The sequence below is a fragment of the Hibiscus syriacus genome, unplaced genomic scaffold (assembly GCF_006381635.1).
Source record: "Hibiscus syriacus cultivar Baekdansim isolate YM2019G1 unplaced genomic scaffold, ASM638163v2 tig00110429_pilon, whole genome shotgun sequence".
In the NCBI taxonomy this organism is placed as follows: Eukaryota; Viridiplantae; Streptophyta; class Magnoliopsida; order Malvales; family Malvaceae; genus Hibiscus; species Hibiscus syriacus.
Window position 1 is genome coordinate 12,478,626 of NW_024062733.1, and position 21,342 is coordinate 12,499,967.

Below are 21,342 nucleotides of genomic sequence, written 5' to 3' on the forward strand. Positions count from 1 at the left end.
TTACTCCATTTTAAGGTTTTCAAACCTCCCTGTAACCTTTCAGTCCTTGTTGTCCACATATTTATCCAAAACTCTTATCATTTTCCAAGAAATTTCTCTACCTTTTAGCCATCATTTCTTGAATTTTATGCCCAAAATATTTCTTTTAATTCAAATTTGGATTTGGAATAATATCTTTAACAGTAGTGTCAGGCAGGCGAATATAGAAATTAAACCTTTAACAACAAGTATTATAAAAAAAATGAAATAAAAAATAATTAAGTAAAAAATAATTTAAAAATATCAATTTAGCATCGTTGTTAATTTTTTAATGATAAATAACAAAAAAAAAACAAAATCTAACATTGAATATGGTTTTAAAAAATATTTGAATTACCAAAACGAAAATTAAATAATAAGTAAACTACTAAATAAATTATTTATCTTTTTTAATTATATATAAATTTATAGTTTTAATCCCTGAATAAGTAGAGGCCCTTGGCGAGTTCCCTTTTACCCATACTCATGGACGGGTCTGTGTCCAAAGTCTTCTTTCCCGGTCTTTACTGCATGAGAATAATACCCTACCACTCTGTTTAATTCATTACAAGATTTCTTAGCTGTTTGATATAGATTGATGGACACAAGTAGAGGAAATTTCCACACTGAAACATTGTTGGAGTTCATACAATATTCAATCACTTTGTTTCAGTGGTGGAGATAGATTGATGATAGTGCATGTTTCAGTTTTTTGCGCCGTCAATACACGATTAATCTTTTGATTTTAATATTAAAAAAATATGCCATTAAAAGGAACAAATTATAGCCAACCACGAGAATTGGAGGAATTAGATTTTTTTTTTGAATGAAAGGGAAAACACAAAAGCTAAAATAAGCTAACTGCTGTACTGCCTGCACTCTAGGGCATCCTGATAGTATTGTCGACCAACATCTTCCGGATGAAATCGAAGATTTGGCTCCGAATGAAACCAGGAAATTCAGACTGCGAGAGCCTTACATCCCTGATTATAGCAATGCTGTGGTAAACATAGCTGAGAATGCCAATGGGAGCTACACTCTTTATGAGCCGAGCTACATGAACGTCAGTCTCGATTTTGTTCTGTCATTCACCTTTTCTAAGGTAAATGATTCTACTAGAGGGCCGCTCCTTAATGCAACTGAGATAAGCAAATACCAACAGATTGCTGCAAAAACTGACAGACGAGATGGTAAGATGGCCATTTTATATAACTTTTGATCATATTGCACATCAGTTTGTATGTTCAAGGAATTTGATTGACTCAATGAGATGAAAACTCATTCGTTTCTCGATTTAGCAGTGAACACTCTCGACACCATTCGGAATATGGCTGCCGAAAGCGTTTGGGAGAACGAAGGAGGTAACCCTTGTATTCCTGCTCCCTGGACATGGGTAAATTGCAGCCCAACACCATCACCAAGAATAACAAAAATGTAATGCATTTGAACTTGGTAAATTTCTTATTCATGTCATAACTATATTAAAACAACCTTGTTAAGTTCTTTTTAGAATGGTTACTCTATTTTTCATAGAATTTGATGGGTTTTTTTAACCTGATGAACATTGCACATTCAGAATCTGAAGGGCCAAATTCCATCTGAGATTAATCACACGGAGGGATTGATCGAGTTGTAAGTATCGAAAACTTAACCTTCACGATTTTTGTATCACCATCCACTTAATCACCCATCTTCTGCAGGTGGTTGGACTCCAACTCCTTAACAGGGCCGCTCCCTGATATGAGTAGCCTTATCAGTCTGAAAATTGTGTAAGCTATACATATATCTGTATTAAATTTCCTTAGGAATTCAGGATTGGCATTTCACTTTGGGACTTATTCTCTTGTGAGCTTGTCCTAATTGACATCCTTTACGGGTGCTTGCAGACATCTGGAGAACAATAAACTTAACGGTTCACTACCTTTGTACCTCGGTCGTGTGCCTAACTTGCAAGCATTTTAAGTAGAAATCTTGGTTTCTTATATCTTCTTTCCAGATCATTAAACAGAAATAAATGGTTTGTTTTTAACAAAAAATGGTATAAGAAGCAGATAATTTTTTTATTTTCCCCATGATATATCTATATTTCAGGTACATACAGGACACTCGTTTTGTGGGGAATTCCTGCAGCATTGCTAAGGAAGAAAATAGATTTCAAGTGAGTACGTTGTAGTGCATTACATTATGCTCTATGTGTTCCTATACATAAAATTTATAAACAGCTATATATATATATATGTGTATGTATTTCTGTTGTAGCTATGAAGGTAATCCTGGACTACATAACGAGGCGCAGAGGAAACTACGTTTCAAGTTGATTCTTGGGGCCTCAATTGGAGTGCTTGCAGTTTTGTTAGTTCTTTTCTTGGCAAGTTTGATATTGTTGCGCAATTTCCAAAGGAAGATGTCTCCCCGAAAATGCAATGAAAACGGTTCGAACACTTAAATTACTAATTATTAATCATTTATGCAATGTGCAGTCCTTCGTAGTTCTATGATTGATTCTTGTTTTCCTATCAGGTAACGTACAATCTGACCCCAAACAATCAACAACCTGCTCAATATGTTATGGAATTAGAGAAATAGAGTGAGATTCGAGAAGAGAAAGAGAGAATTTAGAGAAGAAAATAGTCATTCATTCATTGCATAAGGAATTTTTACAATTAGAGCTGGTATTATTTAGTTACATTAGCCATAGAATTCATGCCAGCTGTCCAAGCTTCATAACAACTAACTAACATAATGATTCTTCTCTTTCTTTTCTTCTTCAGGTACTGGGCCTTCGATCTTGGGCTGCTCTAGCATACAATTACCTCGCATGGCCTGCTCCTCTGCTGTGGTAAGTTTCCCCGTGCATACCACGTGATTTAATTCCCAATCCCTATCTTCAATCCCTAACCCTCGATCCTCATTTCCCAATTGTTCCTCAATGCTTCCTCGCCTCTCCTCTTCAATGCTTTCTCTTCCTTCTTCTTCTCCAACCATAACAATACCCACCCCTCGAGACGAGCCTTGTCCCCAAGGATCGAACACAGGAAATTTACCCTTAAGAGTCGAATAATCCTCCCAAGTGTCATTCTCTTCAGTAAGATTCTCCCAGAGAGAACCAAAAGTTGTGTCACAGGTTTTCCGTTTCTATTTACGATTCTTCGAGCCATAATCTGTAAAGGTTTGATTTGTAACATCTCGTCTTCATCCACTGTAGGAGGTTCTGTGGCGCAGTCGTGATTCTCTGATGAACTTTTTCAAAGGCTGACATGGAAAACTGGATGCATCGAGAGGACTCTGGTAAGTCTAATCGATAGGCTATTGTTCCAATCTTTTCTAGAATTCGATAAGGCCTGAAATATTTCGTTGCTAACTTCAAGTTTTTTCTCAGGGCAATGGATGTCTTCCTATAGGGTTGTAATTTCAGGTAAACCATATCCTCAAACTCAAAAACCCTTTCAGTTCTATTCTTATCTTGTTGTTGCTTCATTCGATTACTTGACATATGTAGTTGAGTCTTAAGCAACTGTCTAGTAGCCTCTCTACTATTCATAATTTCTGCAACTGTCTGTACTGTGGACTCTGTAGGCCAAACCATAATAGGTGGTTTGTAACCATATAAAGCCTGAAAGGGTATTAACTTTAGGGCAGTATGATAAGTGGTATTGTACCACCATTCAGCATGTGGTAGCCACTTAGCCTACTACTTAGGTTGATAGAAACAAAACCCTCTCAAATACTGCTCCAAACACTGGTTAACTCTCTCTGTTTGTCCATCTGTTTCTGGATGGTAAGCAGTGCTGAACAGTGTCTTAGTTCCCAACTGTTTCATGAATTCCTTCCAAAAAATACTTGTGAATGTCTTATCCCTATAAGAAATGTCCATTTTAGGCTGGCCATGTAGCTTGTATACATTATCCAAACAGAGCTTAGCCACTTCTGCTGCAGAATAGGGGTGAGCTAAAGGTAGAAAATGATTGTACTTGGTAAATTTATCCACAATTACCAAAATACAGTTTTTCTTAAGTGAAGTAGGCAAACCTTCAATGAAATTCATAGTAATGATTTCCCAAGCCTGGTTAGGAATAGGAGTGGCTGTAGTAATCCAGGCTTTGCTAAATGTTCCATTTTTTTTGCTGGCAAGTCTTACAACATCTAACGTAAACAACAACCATAGATTTAAGATTTGGCCAATAAAAATTGGACCTAATCCTATAATATGTGGACTGAGCACCTGAATGTCCCCCCTGAGGAGAGTCATGTAAAGACTTTATAATCTGCACTCTAAGGCTTCCAGTAGCTCCAACATAAACTCTCCCATCATATCTAAGAATAACTCCAGAATACTTCTATTTACTGTCAGCCACATGACTAATAGTCAAAATTGAAATACAGTTCTGAGCTAATGAGTCACCCTTATAACTTTCTTCAATCTCCTGAACCCAACTAGGTATCAAAACTGTCACTTCCACAGCCAAACAGTGGGCTTCAGCCTCCCATCTTCTAGATAAAGCATCAACAACCACATTTGATTTCCCCTTTCTATACTGAATAGTATAGTCTAATCCTAATAACTTTATCAACCCTTTTTTCTGAATAGTAGTTGTCAGCTTTTGTTCCAAAAGAAACTTCAATGGTTCATGGTCAGTCTTAATAACAAAAGGTGCACTCTCCAAATAATGCCTCCATTTAGAAACAGCCAAGAGAATATCAAGATATTCTCTTTCATAAATAGATAAGGCTGAATGTCTAGGGCTTAGAGCTTCACTCAAATAAGCAATAGGTCTTCCATCTTGTGAAAGAACAACTCCTATACCCCCAGAACTAGCATCTGTTTCCAGATAAAATGTCTTAGAAAAATCTGGCAATGCTAAAACTGGAGCATAACACATAGCTTTCTTAAGGCATTCAAAAGCAGAGTAAGCAGTAGAATTCCAATGAAATCCATCATTCTTTAACATCTATGTCAATGGTCTGCTAATAATACCATAATTCCTGATAAATCTTATGTAGTAACCTTTTAGACCCAGAAACCCTCTGAGAGATTTAAGGTTTTTAGGCTGAGGCCAAGTCTGCATAACTTCCACTTTGCTAGGATCAGTAGACACCCCTGCAGTAGAAATAATATGACCAAGATACTCCACCTTAGTTTGTCCAAAAAAACACTTGGATCATTTTGCAAATATTTGATTGACCTTCAAAACTTCTAAAACAAGCTGTAATGATTAACATGCTGCTGCATACTGCTACTATATACCAGAATATCATCAAAGAAGACTAAAACAAATTTTCTAAGAAAAGAATTGAATAATTCATTCATGAGAGCTTGAAATGTAGCAGATGCATTAATAAGGCCAAAAGGCATTACCTTAAATTCATAATGCCCTTGATGAGTTCTAAAGGCTATTTTATAGATATCATCTGCTTTAATTCTAATCTGCTAATAACCTGACCTCAAATCAATCTTTAAAAAATAAAATACCCCATGCAACTCATCCAATAAGTCTTCCACTATAGGAATAGGAAATTTATCTTTGATGGTCAAATTGTTTAGTTGTCTATAGTCCACACAAAACCTCCAAGTGCCATCATTCTTTTTAATAAGAAGGCAGGGAGAGGCAAAATGACTCCCGCTGGGTTGAATAACAGAAGAAGAAAGCATAGTTGCTATATGTTTTCCAACTTCAGCCTTCTGATTGTGAGGAAATCAATAAGGCCTAAGATTAACTGGCGTGACATTAGGTATTAGTGGAATTGCATGGTCATGTGTCCTCTGAGGAGGCAGTCCTTCAGGTTCAGCAAAACTTTGTTGTATTTATTCAAGATAGGTTGCAGTTCAATAGGAACAGAATGAGAGTTTCCTGCCATAGTCAATAGGGAAATATGGCCAATAATATCATAATCTCTTGCACTCATTTTAAGTAATGTAGCTCCTTATATGTGATGTAATTCAGTTGAGGGTTGTTGACCTTGAATACAAATATGTTCCCCTCCATGGTCAAAGCTTAAGGTTATATTGTTGAAATCCATCAAAATTGGACTGAATAATTTCATCCAATCAACTCCCAAGACCATGTCACTTCCTCACAATTTAAGCAACCTAAAATCATGTAAGAAAGTATGTCCTTGCATTTCCCATTATACCTTGTTGCATCTAGCAGAACTGAACAACTGTTGGACATTAGCCACAATAATAGCCAAAGGATAAGCAATATTCACCTGTATGCCATCATCAGCCCATTTAGGAGTCAAAAAAATGTGTGTATTGCCACTGTCAATTAGGATACTCAATGGTTTTCCTTGAATATTACCCTGAATTCTGAATGTATTATGGCCAATGCAGCCAGTAATAACATTCATAGAAATTTCCAGATTCTCCTTTTCTTGTTGTTGAAACTGCTCTGCATCAGTAGGACAAACTTCTACTGGAGAAGTGTCAACTTCTTCAGTAATCATATTTAACTGTTTGGTCTTACACTGATGACCTGGAATATATTTTTCACCACATTTTAAACAGAGACTGTTTTACCTTCTATAATCCATAAGATTTTGTTTTGGATTTGGTATAGAAGTAAGCTTTGTAGTTACTGGTAATGCAGTTGTCTTAGATGTAGTTATGGGGTTTAGGTAGGGTGGGACCTTAAAAGAAGGCCTGAATCTTCTATTTTCAAATTCTAATGACAGCTCATAAAGCTTGGTTTGTTTACATGCTTTAGATAAGTTCTTAGGGTCTAAAGCCTTGACCCTATGCTTAATATCATCTCTGAGTCCACTAATAAAAAGTGACACAAAAATTCTTCAGTCAAAGTAGGATTCTGTAGGAGCATATAAGGTTGTAGCTCTTCAAACTTCTCCTGATAATCCTCTACAGACCCTTTCTGTGTCAATTTAGTAAACTCCTCTACAATATCAGAAATTGATCTATCACTAAATCTGTGACAGATATCAGCTTCAAATGCATGCCATGTTACATGGTGTTTCTGCATTATATAACCATCAAACCATATTTCTGCTTTGCCTGTTAAATACATAATGGCTACCTCCACTCTCTGTTCCATAGGCACACTACAAATAGAAAATTTTTTCAAGCATTTCTGAATCCACCCTCTAGGATTAACCCCTTCAAAGAAAGGAAGTTCTATTTTAGGTCTGTGCCACATAGTTCCTGAACTGCTAAAGGAACCCCCTGTACCCTTTTTTTTAGCTTCCAACCTCAACATAATAGGTCTAGATTCACTGTTTTCACCTATTTGATTTTCAGGCCTAGAATTTTTCTTAAGAACTAAACAAGCATCAAGTTTAGTCTTTAATATCCCAGGTTCATCTGTTTTATAAGTGAATCTAGATTTGTCATTCACCGCAGTCACTAAAACAAGATTCTTCTCCTTATTTTTAGCAGTATAAGGAGATTGTACCTGTTCATCCGTAGAATGTTCTTGCTTTCTATTTTTGCCTGTCAGAATCTTTAGCAGTTCCTCCACATAACCTTGATTAGTAGCCATTCTAGACTCTAATGCAGTGATTCTATTCTCTTGAGTCTCCCACTATTTAGGTGGATTAGTTTCATCTTGCCCCTGTTTCACCAATACAACTAGGTCTTCAATCTGTTTTTGGATCCCAGATAAATTAGTTTTCGCCATAGATTGATTCTTCTTTGGCATGCCCACAAGAAATATTTTCCAGAATCGAAGCTCTGATTACCAATTTGTTATGGAATTAGAGAAATATAGTGAGATTCGAGAAGAGAAAGAGAGAATTTAGAGAAGAAATAACCATTCATTCATTGCATAAGGAATTTTTACAATCAGAGCTGGTATTATTTAGTTACATTAGCCATAGAATTCATGCCAGTTGTCCAAGCTTCATAACAACTAACTAACATAATGATTCTTCTATTTCTTTTCTTCTTCAGGTACTGGGCCTTCGGTCTTGGGCTGCTCCAGCATACAATTACCTCGCCTGGCCTGCTCCTCTGCTGTGGTAAGTTTCCCCGTGCATACCACATGATTTAATTCCCAATCCCTATCTTCAATCCCTAACCCTCGATCCTTATTTCCCAATTGTTCCTCAATGCTTTCTCGCCTCTCCTCTTCGATGCCTTCTCTTCCTTCTTCTTCTCCAACCATAACACAATAGCACGGGGCGGGCATTTACCGGAAGGAGTGGCGTACTGCATCTCACTCTCTGATCTAGAAGAACCAACTAATAATTTTACCAAAAAGATTGGCAAGGGAAGTTTTGGATCGGTCTACTATGGCAAAATGAAAGATGGAAAGGAGGTTGATGTCAAGACGATGAGCGATTCGTCTAGCCATTTGAATAAGCAATTTGTGACTGAGGTAGTATCCCATAATCCCATTTAACTAGGCTCTTTTAACTTTCTTGACAATGTTACTGAGTGCAGTCCACTTGGACGGATACATAATTAGTTTATTCTTGTTCTCGAAACTGGTACATATAGGTCGATACCACCAACATCGGTACTATGTGAATAACCTTGAATTTACCTCACACTACATGGTTGTGTATCGATGACTGATGCATGCTTTCAGGTTGCCATCTTATCAAGGATTCATCATAGAAACTTGGTTCCTCTAATTGGATACTGAGAAGAAGTTCATCAACAGATACAATTTTACGAATATATGCACGATGGAAGTTTGAGGGATCACATTCATGGTTTGCTTCTCTACCAAGAAATCGGTTCTGGTTATTGTCCATATTTCTCTTTTACAGAAGTCGAGTGTGGTTAAAATAATAACAACCCATGGACATTATGGCAGGTTCAGTCAACCAGAAACCGTTGGATTGGCTTACTCGATTACGGATTGCAGAAGATGCAGCTAAAGGTTTAGTATTGAAGTTCTTAATAATTGATGCAGAAACCGTTGGAACGAAATCTCTTTACAACGAACTTGGTTCTCTGTTCTTTACGTAAACATGGGAAACCTTGCCGGTTTCGTGATTACCGACGGATCCCAAGCATGTTTCGACATTGTTGAACGAAGTCATCGACGCTTAATTTGTCCAATCCAAATGAAATACTCTCTCATTTCCGCCTTGCATTCTTCCTCGTACTCCCCCCTGCAAGCTACTTCGGTAACGAAATTGTTGGGTCAAAACGAGTTGATGGATACAGATTGTTTGGGTTTGGGTTGACCCGGGTCAATTTGGACCTCGGTTGGTTCAGGCAATGGGTCTGTTGGACTTTTAGTTTGCTTGGGATTAAGATTTGAGATTTAAGATCTTATTCGTAGAAAGGTTGAATTTAGACTTAGATAATAAAGAAGATATAATGTTAAAAATATTTATAACATTTGATTAAATAACTATTTTAACTCTAATTCTTGTTTTAAAATAGTTTAACTCACCATGCTCCATTTTATAGTAAAAAGACCTCTAAAATTTGACTAAATTTTAGTCATTATTCTTTCTTTTTGAATATTTTAACCTGCACGAACCAACTTATCTTAGTGGTTAAAAGAATCGGTATTGTTCCTAGAAGTCACAGGTTTGAGCACCAGCATCTGCAACAAGGTGATTGAACATTCATTGTCAAATGGTTGAGAGTATTTAGAACTTATATTACTTTATAATCATTCGCTTAATAAAAAAGAAGAAGATTTTGACCCCTAATGTTTTATTTTGTAGTAAAAATGTTCCTATTTTTAGAGAATTAGCCAATAACCCTTTATTGAGCAACTATTTTCCTCTAAGAAGAGGTCTTTTTGTCGTAAAATATAATATTAGGTCAAACAAAATACTCTTAAAAACTAAAATGATTATTTAATTAAACGTTATAATATTTTTTACACTAATGTAATAAAGAAATGAGCTTGAGCTCAAATAAATTATATTGCAGTGAAAAAGCAAATTCACAGTTTAAATTTTGGGAATATTATAGACGGGAAAATTGAAAAATAAGGGTCTGAAAATTATTTTTAGATCTAAGACATTTGTTATAGTATACGTGAAATTCGTTATGAGAGTGACGAGTTTTATAAAATATATTAAAAAAATAAAACTCGTCATATGGACTTCTAGAAAATTGTATGGAATTTATCATGTCCTCGTGACGAGTTCTAATTATTTGTTATATTTTATGAAACTCGTCATTCCCTTGTGGGACTTTTTCGTGTACCGTAACAAATTACTTGAATTCCAAATTAATTCTGAAATACCCTATTTTTAAATTTTTTTCAGCCTGGATTGTTTAGTAAATAAAGTTACAAAATTCACCATAATTATTATTATCCGTTCGCCCAATTCAAAGGAAAATAAAACCATATAATTAAAAATAGAATTCCCCGCCTTAGGTATGATATTAATGTCTAAATAAATGAAGTGGTATATGGGTTAAATAATTTGAATTTTTTTTATTAATTATTTATTTTATTTATAGTTTATATTTTAAAATTTTATTTATGCTCAACGTATTTAATTATGTTATTAACATATTCAATCCCCTCAATAGTATTTCTAAATTACGTGGCCTAACAAATTGTATGAAAAAGCAAATAGTTGATAACACATTAATAATGGTAAGTGCATGCTTGATTAGGTATGGTAGTTAAAGGCTTGTCCAGCTTTGCTTTGTTCTTTGAGGGAAAATAGATAGTGACGTAGTCGTTGGTTGAAAATTACGTTGTTATTTTTTAAATGAGATATTGATATTATTTTTTTAAATGATTAGATGATTATACGATAATATTTATATATAATCTTTTTCAATTATCGATAACGCACATATCTCGTAAATATATTTATTTGAATTTAAAACTTTTAAGAAGAATAATATTTCTTTTAATCATTTAGATTGTTTGATATGATATTGTAATTATTCATGAAACTGACGGGCTGTGACTTGTGACTAAATTGTTGACAATTAAAGGCAGTTGAATAAAGTTGGGTTTAATTCATTCCATTTGCTCTTATAACATCGGTTGGTTTGGTTTTATTATTGAAAGCAACTGTTTTGCGAACAGTCGTACAATAATAATTTAAAATTCAAAATTTTTTAATTAATTTTTTTATTTTATTGATTATACACGTTTTAAAATTTTTCGTGCCCACCTTACGATATAAATTATTTTTATTTTATTGATTGTGTTTATCTTAAAATTTTATTTGTATTTATAAAAAAATTTATGTTATTAAGTATTTATGTTTATCATGAAAAATATTTTTGGATTCTTCACAACGATTATTTGAGTAACATATCATTATTTAAATCTCTATTCGATACTGCAAACCTGCAAAGGCTCTGCATCAACCACAACAACCAATGCAGCATCTATGGCTGTTTACCGTCTCATTTCTAGGTTTAATCTCTTTCCTCAACCACTCCTTTTCCCTTCTCAAATGGGTTTTCACCACAATTTTCAGAGCCCCCAAGGACCTCTCTAACTACGGTTCGTGGGCTATAGTCACCGGAGCCACCGACGGCATCGGCAAAGCCTTCGCCGACCAACTAGCTCGTCGAGGACTCAACCTCATACTCCTCAGTAGGAACCCAGACAAGCTCAAAACAGTTTCGACCGAAATCCAAGAAAAATTCCCGCTGATAAAGATCAAGGTGGTGGCCCATGACTTCTCCCGCGGAGATGCATCCGCCGCCGTGGGGTTGATAGAAGAGGCAGTGAAAGGGGTGGAAGTTGGGGTGTTGATTAACAACGTTGGGGTGACGTACCCGAAAGCCATGTATTTACATGAGGTGGGCGAGGAAGTGGTGAAGGGAATTATTAGGGTTAATTTGGAAGGGACGACATGGGTTAGCAGAGCGGTGCTGCTGGGGATGATAAGTAGGAAGCGCGGTGCGGTTGTTAACGTCGGCTCCGGTGCTTCCGTTGTTGTGCCTTCGCATCCTCTTTACACGATCTATGCCGCCACAAAAGCGTATGCCTGCCCCTTTTATTATGTTTCGTTTTTATTAATATGTTTTGATTTTAAATAAATATAAAAGTTATGTTCGTTTATCAATATATTACAGTTTTAAATATGAATATAATATAAAAATTAAACATATACACCCGAACTAATTTACCTCAATAATAAATGAATCGTTGTTATTTCTAGAAATTACAGATTCGAACATCAAACCAACAACTACAGCAGAGTAATTGAATATTCACTGTCAAATAATTGAAAATATTTAGAACATAAATCATATTATATTCAATATTACCCAACATAATCATTGGTATATATGATATGCAGGTACGTTGATCAATTATCGATATCTCTTTATGTGGAATATAAACCAAATGGGATTGACGTGCAATGCCAGGTATGACTTTCTTTCATGTAACAATTTACTGCTTAATTTTCATAAATAATGCACTAAAATATAGGAGTATTAAAGTTTAAAAACTGTAAAATAAAAATAAAAATAAAAATCCAAACTTCTTTACAAGACAGATAGTTCTTAAAATGGCTTACGAAAAATCAAATAGTAAGTAATTTTTCATAAAATACTAAAAAAATTGTTAACTAGAAAAATTAGTTATATTGATCAATCTATTTCCTACTAATTAAATATTAAAATAATAAAAAAAATATTTTCTAAAAAATCAATGGCAGTAAAACAAACAAAGAGATCCTCTTAATCTTAAAAAAAATGTAAGTAGTTTTCTTTTAGACATATACGTTTACTGTGGCAGGTGCCGTTATACGTGGCAACAAATTTAGCAAGCAAAGTAGCCTTAATCCATAAATCGTCGATGTTTGTGCCATCGCCGAAAGATTATGCGAAAGCCGCGATCCGCCAAATAGGATACGAAGCACGATGCACGCCCTACTGGTCTCATGCCCTTCAATGGTGTTTCACACGATTTCTACCCGATGCCCTCCTTGATGCTTGGCGTCTCTCCGTTGCCCTCCGAAGGCGGCCGGAGCAGCTTTTTACATAGTATTATTATTCTTAACATTTACCAGTAAAATGATTTATACATCTTTTAAGTCATTACAATATATCATTAATCTATCAACAACCAGTTGATCTAGTGGGATGAGACACTACATTTTTTAAGTAAGGTCAGGAGTTTGAATCATGACGTTTGTGAATTGAATAAACTGGGAGGATCTCCCTCGTCTCCACATTACATGATCTAGATTAGTCGATTAATAAATTGAATATCAATAATTAATTGAACAAAAAAAAAGAACACCTCTAATCTATAGGTCTTTTAAGTCATCAATAGTGGTGTTCATTCGGTTAAAACAGTGGCCGACCGAACCGAAATACTCTTAATCAAATTAACCAAAAAAAAATTTAACCGTTAATCGAACCGAACTTTTTTATGAAAGTATTAACCGAACCGAATAAATTTCGGTTAATTTTCGAATTAATCGAATTTCTTTAAAATTTTAGAATTTAATATATTTTAATTAAAAAACAATTTACAATATCTAATTAATTAAAATTGATTTGAGTTTTAAATGGGTTTTACATTTAATTTTGAGATTATTTTAATTAATTAAAATTAATTTGGGTTTTAAATAAATTGGGGGTTGGTTGGTGCATTGGGTCGACTGATAGGTTGAGTTATTTAATTATATATTTGTATTTAAAGGTTAATTCGATTAATTAACTGATTTCGAACCGAATTAACCGTTAACCGAATATAAAAAAATCGTTAACCATTCTCCGACCGAAATAGTTCGGTAGCCGACCAAATTAACCGAATTAATTCAGTTCGATCGGTTAATTCGATTAAAACCGAATTTTGAACACCCCTAGTCATCAACATGTATCTCGAACTCTCTTTGAGTCTCTGTCATAGGTTACAAAAGAACACATACTTCCCATATGGAGATGTTTAAAAATTGTCGTTAAATCCTGAGCCAACTTAAACTACACCATTAGCTGTTACTTTACCATACCGTAAAACCAAATCAGAGTAGCAATAAAACCGCGTTAAAGAAAATACAAAAATAAAATTACTAAAAAAGAATAGGATAATGAGGAACTAAAAGTGGACAAACGAAACCTGTCATTTTGTTTTCGAGCTCTTGAATGATCGGAGCTCTATTAAAAAATCTGAACAATTAAAGGTTGAAAAATACAGAAGAGAAAAGCATAGCTTGAAGCCGGATTGATTTAACTATGAAAATTATAGATTTAGGGTTCAGTTTGGCATTGCTTTTGAAAAATACATTTGAAAATTGATGTTATAAAATACTTTCTAAAGTGATTTTTAATTTTTTTTTGGTTACAACAAGACTAGACTAATTATGAATTATGATTATAACCACTGATTAGGGCATTCTGATCAGCAATAAGAATACTTCAAGCTTCCCTTGGAGGAATAGAAAAAACATAAGTGCTCATGTTCATTTGCCGTCCGAGCTTAACCATTATGTCGGCGAGTTGGTTAGTATTGCGAGGGACATAAACGAAGGTAAGGTGTCAATCTCGGTGAGCGTAATCCCGAATCCTCAGAACAAGAGGTCCTTCGAAGATTTGAGGGTTACTGTTAAGGATGGAAACAACTTCTTTATTGTCCAGTTCCACCTCAAGTTTACGAATGCCACAGTTCCAGGCAAGATGGATCACTTCCAGCACACCCCAAAGTTCGGCGTGGAAGATGGGAATTGACCAAGGTTTCTGCAATATCCGACAACCCAATCTCCATTGGCGTCTCGGAGAGTGCCACCGTAAGCAGCCTTCATCGTTGTAGGGTGAACGGTTCCATAAAAATTAAGTTTAAAAATTCCATTGATGAAAGGCTTCCACTGCGCATGCTTGACTATATTGGCGTTGGAGTCCGTTCTAGGTTGACTGGATTTGATGCACCTCGCCCAGGCCATAGCCTCATGAAGGAAAGACATTGCTGACCAGGCTTGGCCGTTGGAGACCATATTATTCCGATGCTTCCAAAGTTTCCAGATGAGAACTCCAAAAAGATGCCTCCAATGGTAATTGATGGTATTCATTCCTACATTACAACATAAATTAGATTGCAACCAATCATCAAGAAAGGAGGAAAAGAAAGTCGGATAGAGGTGGTATGATAAGATATAGTTCCAAAACATCCAAACATAGCGACAATCTCTCAAGATGTGAGTGATAGATTCCACCTCGGAGTTACAGAGAGGGCAACCGTTGTTGTTGGTGATACCCCGCCTCAACCTCTCAGCATTGGTCATCAGCCTATTATGGAGGGCAAGCCAAATAAATTGTCGAATGCGTTGTGGTCTATCAAACTCCCAAGCGAGGTTCCAAACTTTGATGCGAGGTTCTCGAGCATCTTGGTAAATCTAGTTGAAGGCGGTTTTGACTGTATACTGTTGGGAAATAAACCTAGAACAAGTAATTTTCCTATAATCAGATTAGTGAGAATGCGAAATAAAAGCAGAAAAATAATACCCGAAATTGATAACGGAGTTCAGCCAATTTGCTTACGTCTCTAGACTGCTGTAGATCTTTTACTAAGAGAGAAAATTTACAGGTGTTTACAAAACACTCACTACTCACAAGAAAGCTCTCTAGTATTGGGAGAAAAAAATGATTTTTTTGGGATGATTTTGAAGCTTAATGAGCTAGGGTATTTATAGTTGAATCTTAGGGACTAATCTTATAATTACCCTAAAATACAATGGCTAAATGTATGATTTAACCATTACCATTTTCAACACAAAAATTTCAACCTTTGAAATAAGCACCATTCGGTGCCTACCCTTTGTTTGAAAACGTGCATCTAGGCGGTGCCCCAATTCCCACCCTTTTTGACTTTTCCTCCAACAATCTCCCACTTGAAGACTGATTTTAATATGTCTTCATACCTCGATCAATGCAGCAACATTTCTAGTCTTGTTATTCTAGCATGCCAACTGAAGCTGAACACAACTTCAGTTTGTCCGTAGTCACCGTCTTTGTTAACATGTCTGCCAGATTTTGAGCTCCACTAATCTTTTCAAGTTTCAAAATCCTATATTCCAGAAGAGACTGGATAAAATGATATCTCAATTGTATGTGCTTCGTCCTGGAATAAAAAGACGGATTCTTCGCTACATGGATAACACTTTGACTGTCGCAATACAAGACATTATTTTCTTGTTTCTTGCCTAACTCTTCCAAGAAAATTTGGAGCCAAACCATCTCCTTGCTGGCTTCCGTAGCAGCGACATATTCTGCTTCAGTTGTGGAGAGAGCAACTATCTTCTGTAGTTGAGAAACCCAACTCACTGCAGTTCCTCCTAGGGTATAGACATACCCTGTAGTGCTTCTTCTGATGTCGACATTTCCGGTTAAGTCAGCATCTACATATCTTGTCAGTATCGTATCTCCACTTTTGAAACAAAGTGATTTGTTTGTAGTACCCCACAGATATCTGAGGATCCATTTGACAGCTTCCCAGTGTACCTTGCCTGGATTATTCATGTACATGCTAACAGTTCCCACTGCATGAGCAATATTTGGTCTAGTACAAACCATGGCATACATTAGACTTCTAATTGCTGAGGCATACGACACCTTCACCATGTATGCACGTTCTTCCTCCGTCTTTGGTGATTGTTCTTTGGAGAGTCTAAAATTAACACCTAAAGGTGTACTTACTGGTTTAGCATCTTGCATGTTGAATCTGGAGAGTACTTTGTTGATGTACTCAGCCAGTGATAACATCAAAGTCCCTGACTTTGTGTCTCTCTTAATCCTCATCCCAAGAATCTGCTTTACAGCACCCATATCCTTCATAGCAAACTGCTTCGACAATTTTTGCTTCAAGTTTATAATCTCTTGCATGTCTGAGCCTGCAACGAGCATGTCATCAACATACAATAATAAAATAATGAAGCTATTGTAGAACCTCTTGATGTAGCAACAATGATCTGCTTGACATCTGGTAAAACCACTGCTACTCATGAAGTTGTCGAACTTCTTATACCACTGTCTAGGAGCTTGTTTTAAACCATACAAGCTCTTCTTCAACCTGCATACCAGGTTTTTCTTGTCTTCTTTTATGCAGCCTTCTGGCTGCCTCATATAGATTTTTTCCTCCAAATCACCATGAAGGAAAGCTGTCTTTACATCTAACTGCTCAAGATGTAAATTCTCTACAGCTATAATTTTCAACACTAGTCTGATTGTAGACAGTTTTACAACTGGAGAGAAAATTTCATTGTAGTCAATACCTTCTTTTTGCTGAAAGCCTTTGACAACCAATCTTGCTTTGTAGCGTTTGCTCCTATCGTGCTCTTCTTTGATCATGTAAATTCACTTGTTATGAAGCGATTTCTTGCCTGGTGGTAATTCAGCTAATTCTCATGTCTGATTTGACATAAGCGAGTCCATCTTATATTTCATGGAAGACTTCCACTTGACGGAATCCTCCACTTGCATTACTTGATCATAGCACTCTGGTTCACCATTGTCAGTCAGCAACAAGTAGTGCAAAGAAGGAGAATACCGCTGGGTTGGTTTAGGAATTATGGAGGAGCGTCTTAGTTCCGGTGTGCCTGGTTCTTCTTGAACTATTTTAGGACTGATCTGAACATCATTTCCAAAAATCTCCTCGAACTCAGTAAATTCCTTTGTTTCAACTTCGGTGTTTGAGCTACTTGATTTTATGATTAATCTGTCTTTGTACATCACATTCTCATTGAAAATGACATCTCTATTTCTGATGATCTTTCGATTTTCATAGTCTCAAAACCGGTAACTGAACTCATCACCGCCATAACCAACAAAGGCATATTTGTTGGACTTAGCATCAAGTTTACTTCTTTCAGCAGAGTCTATGTGTACATAAGAAATACAACCAAACACTCTTAAGTGTGAAAGGTTTATTTCTTTCTTCCTCCAAACTTCCTCTTGTATTCCGCCATCTAAGGGAACTGAGGGCCCACGGTTGATCAGGTAAGTTGCAGTGTTGATAGCTTCTGTAACATCCTCTATGCCGGGTTAGTGATTAATTTGTAAAGTTTCAGCATTTGGTGATTTAAGTAGAATGATGGAAGAGTTCAATGACTTATTTGAGTTATTTTGTGTAGGATTGAATTATAAAGAAAGAAGATTAGAAGGACAAAATGGTCTTTTTATAGCAATATAATTTTGGGGTTAGTATTATATTAACCACGTGGATGTATAGGAAATTAAAACAAGCTTCCAGAGTCATCTTCTTCTTTCTTCTTCATACGTGAGACCCAAGCTAAGGTAAGACTTTCTTGTTAGTGAATTTCTTGATGAATTTATGGTTGATTCATGACCATTAGGCAATAATTAAGCTTAAAGGAAGTTTAAATTATTTTAAAATCTCAAGAGGAGAAGTATATGAAGAATTAAAGAAATGAAGTAGAAAAGTGAAATCTTAGATTAGAGTTCATAATAAGAATTGGAAGTGAGATTTGACTTGTCATCAAGTTAATTAAGGGATATGAAGTGTTAGAATTGGAATTAGAACACCTTGAAAATTTAGTGTGATTCTTGAATGCCATGTAAATGATGGAATTTTGGGTTTAAAGAAGTGATTATGGAATAGAAATGAGTTTAAATATGTGTATGGAAGTTAGGAATATTAAAGGAAGTAAAATATGAAGGTTTAAGCTGAAATGAAGTGAATTTCGAGCTCAAAATAGGATTTCTGGGCTAGGGGAATCGATACCCATTCAAGGGGAATCGATACCCCCTCAAACGAATATGAATTTCCAGAACGCTAGGGGGGAATCGATACCCCCAGGGGGGAACCGATTCCCCCATAATAAAAAAAGAGAAAAGAAAGAAGAGAGACTAAACTATCAATTTCTTAAATTGGTAGGCTATTAGAGGTTAATTTCAAGACTTAGGCATCTGATAATCATCTTGAAAATTTTGCTTATGTAGATATTGAGCCTAATCGAGTTCTGGAACCATCGACAAGTAGGATCAATCGAGGGAAAAACAAAGAAATCTAGGTGAGTGCATATGCATAGCATGAATATGTATTTTATTCAGTTCTAGACTTGTGATAAGTCTAGATTCAATATTTTGATACATGATCGTAGTTCATATTATGATATATGACATGAATCCATACCATATGCATTATGGGACATGAATATGAAAGAAAAAGTTATGTGAGTTATATGATAAATGTATGGAAATAATATGTCTACGTGATATGAATTAGATAAATTGTGAAAGCCCATGTTATGTAAATGAGAACTATAGGTATAGTTGGTATGCCAAGGGTAGAGGGTCTATGTGGTCCTTCGGGACATATATGTATTCTTTGGAACATGTGTGAAGTCTGGTGAGACACATACTTGATCCTTGGTATATGTATATGATTCTTAAGGAATGATATGTGGTCCTTCGGGACATATATGTATTCTTTGGAACATGTGTGAAGTCTGGTGAGACACATACTTGATCCTTGGTATATGTATATGATTCTTAAGGAATGATATGTGGTCCTTCGGGACATATATGTATTCTTTGGAACACGTGTGAAGTCTGGTGAGACACATACTTGATCCTTGGCATATGTATATGATTCTTAAGGAATGATATGTGGTCCTTATGGACATTATTATATGGCACTACGGTGCAATTCTACGCGGCACTCCGGTGCAATTCTACGTGTCACTTAGGTGCAATTATATGAGCTGTGATGACATCATAGTGCACAACCTCACAATACTCACATACCTTAGGTTCTCTGTATGGTACCATGGGCTAATGAACTTACTAAGGTGAACTTATGAATGTGAATTTGATAAGTATATGTGTAAGAAACATGGTTTTGGTTATTGCATTGTTTACATACATCTTATTACTGCAACCCCTCTCATTTTGGCAATTACTTTATATTTATTGATATTATTATTATATTATTGCCCCACTAAGTCGATGACTTAGCGTGTGAGTGTTTCACACGTAGGATTCGATAAAGTAGACGATCGAGGTTAAGTAGCTGGACAACATTACTCCTGCAACTATCAGATCAGAAGCAACTTAATCAATAGGTCATTTTGTTATGAAAATGGATGTTGACATGTAATTAAAGAGTTAAGTTGTGTATGCTCTGAATATTTTGGTAAACTTATATTACCATATGTATATTATTGTATTTTTCGTAATATAAGTTCAAGTATTTTACTATTATTTGTAATGAGTTGTGTTTTAAAAGTCAATGTAATATCTCTGACTCGTATCCGGGTTGGGATACGGGTTGGGGGTACTACAGCAAAAGTGTTATGTAGCGGCGTTTTTAGCGGTATTTTTAGGGTAAATGCCACAAAATTTAAGCATGTAGCGGCGTTTACAATCGAAACGCCATAAAATACTACTTTAGCAGCGTTTTTTTAACAAACGCCGCAATAGAGTGGTAATTTAGCGGCGTTTATAGCTCAAACGCTGGAATATAGTTGTTTATAGTGGCGTTTTTATACAAACGACATAATAGGGTTGCTTACAGTGGCATTTGTCCAACAAACGACGCTATATAGAAGTAATTTAGCGGCGTTTATCAAACAAACGCCGGAATATAGTTGTTTATAGTGGCGTTTTTATACAGATGCCGCAATAGGGTTGCTTACAGTGGCATTTTTCCAACAAACAACGCTATATATAAGTAATTTAGCGGCGTTTATCAAACAAACGCCGCAATCAGTAACACAAATCTGGTTTTTAGCAGCGGTTGTTTAGTGGCGTTTATGTAAAAAACGCCGCTAAAATTTTGTACTGTGCTGACGTTTTATCAAAAACGTCGCTATAAACGCATACATTACTGGCGTTTTTGGAAAAACACCACTATAGAGTTTACAATAATGGTGTTTGTTATAAAAACGCCGCAAAATCACGTACATTAGTGGCGATTTTTCTTGCAAACGCCGCGAAATGATAATTATATTTCCCCACTTTCTCCTTATCGATCCCTAATTCTTTTAAACTTCTTTTTCCGTATCTTCCCTCTTCTTCCCTAATTCTTCCCTAATTCTTCCTCGAAAAACCCCAACGCATGGATATTTGATGATTATGTTTTGTTAGACGATATTACGTACAATGCTTGGTGGTGATATTCCTTCACTTCACCCTTCAGCCCCTATTTGGTCATCTAATTCCCTCACTTACTGTAATCTTCTCAGGTTCCTCTCTTCTCATTTTCTTTCTTTTTAATTGAATCCTTTTGAATTTTCGAATTTTTGAATTTTCAGGTTTCAGACTTTGGGTTCTCTAAAAAATGAAAGTTTTATGCTTTATTTTAGTGAATTAGGTTTACAAAGTAATTGCTTTCGTATTGGGGGTATTTTACGAGATCATACGGGGGCTTCATCTTGCAAATGCATCTCCTTCCTTCGAATTTGAACTTCAAATGGAATTGTGCCTTCACCTATCACTACTGTATGCAAGGACTG

At 35.7% G+C, this 21,342-nt stretch overlaps 1 protein-coding gene and 1 pseudogene across 1 annotated transcript; both read left to right on the top strand.

Moving 5' to 3' along the window:
- The first annotated feature begins 504 nt into the window (after positions 1-504).
- On the top strand, positions 505-8,944 carry LOC120125064 (annotated as a pseudogene).
- Positions 8,945-11,266: 2,322 nt separating this feature from the next.
- LOC120124856 (very-long-chain 3-oxoacyl-CoA reductase-like protein At1g24470) lies at positions 11,267-13,013 on the top strand. The gene is made up of 3 exons (XM_039143427.1): positions 11,267-11,901; positions 12,223-12,292; positions 12,666-13,013. Exons 1-3 carry the CDS (start codon positions 11,291-11,293, stop codon positions 12,912-12,914), a joined length of 930 nt encoding a protein of 309 aa, XP_038999358.1. The 5' UTR covers positions 11,267-11,290; the 3' UTR covers positions 12,915-13,013.
- The last annotated feature ends 8,329 nt before the right edge of the window (positions 13,014-21,342 follow it).

Coding starts and splice junctions, on each gene's coding strand:
- LOC120124856 (XM_039143427.1), top strand. CDS start 11,291: ATGCAGCATCTATGGCTGTTTACCGTCTCATTTCTAGGTTTAATCTCT. Junction 11,902..12,222: donor ATCTATGCCGCCACAAAAGC/GTATGCCTGCCC, acceptor TATGATATGCAG/GTACGTTGATCAATTATCGA. Junction 12,293..12,665: donor GGATTGACGTGCAATGCCAG/GTATGACTTTCT, acceptor TTACTGTGGCAG/GTGCCGTTATACGTGGCAAC.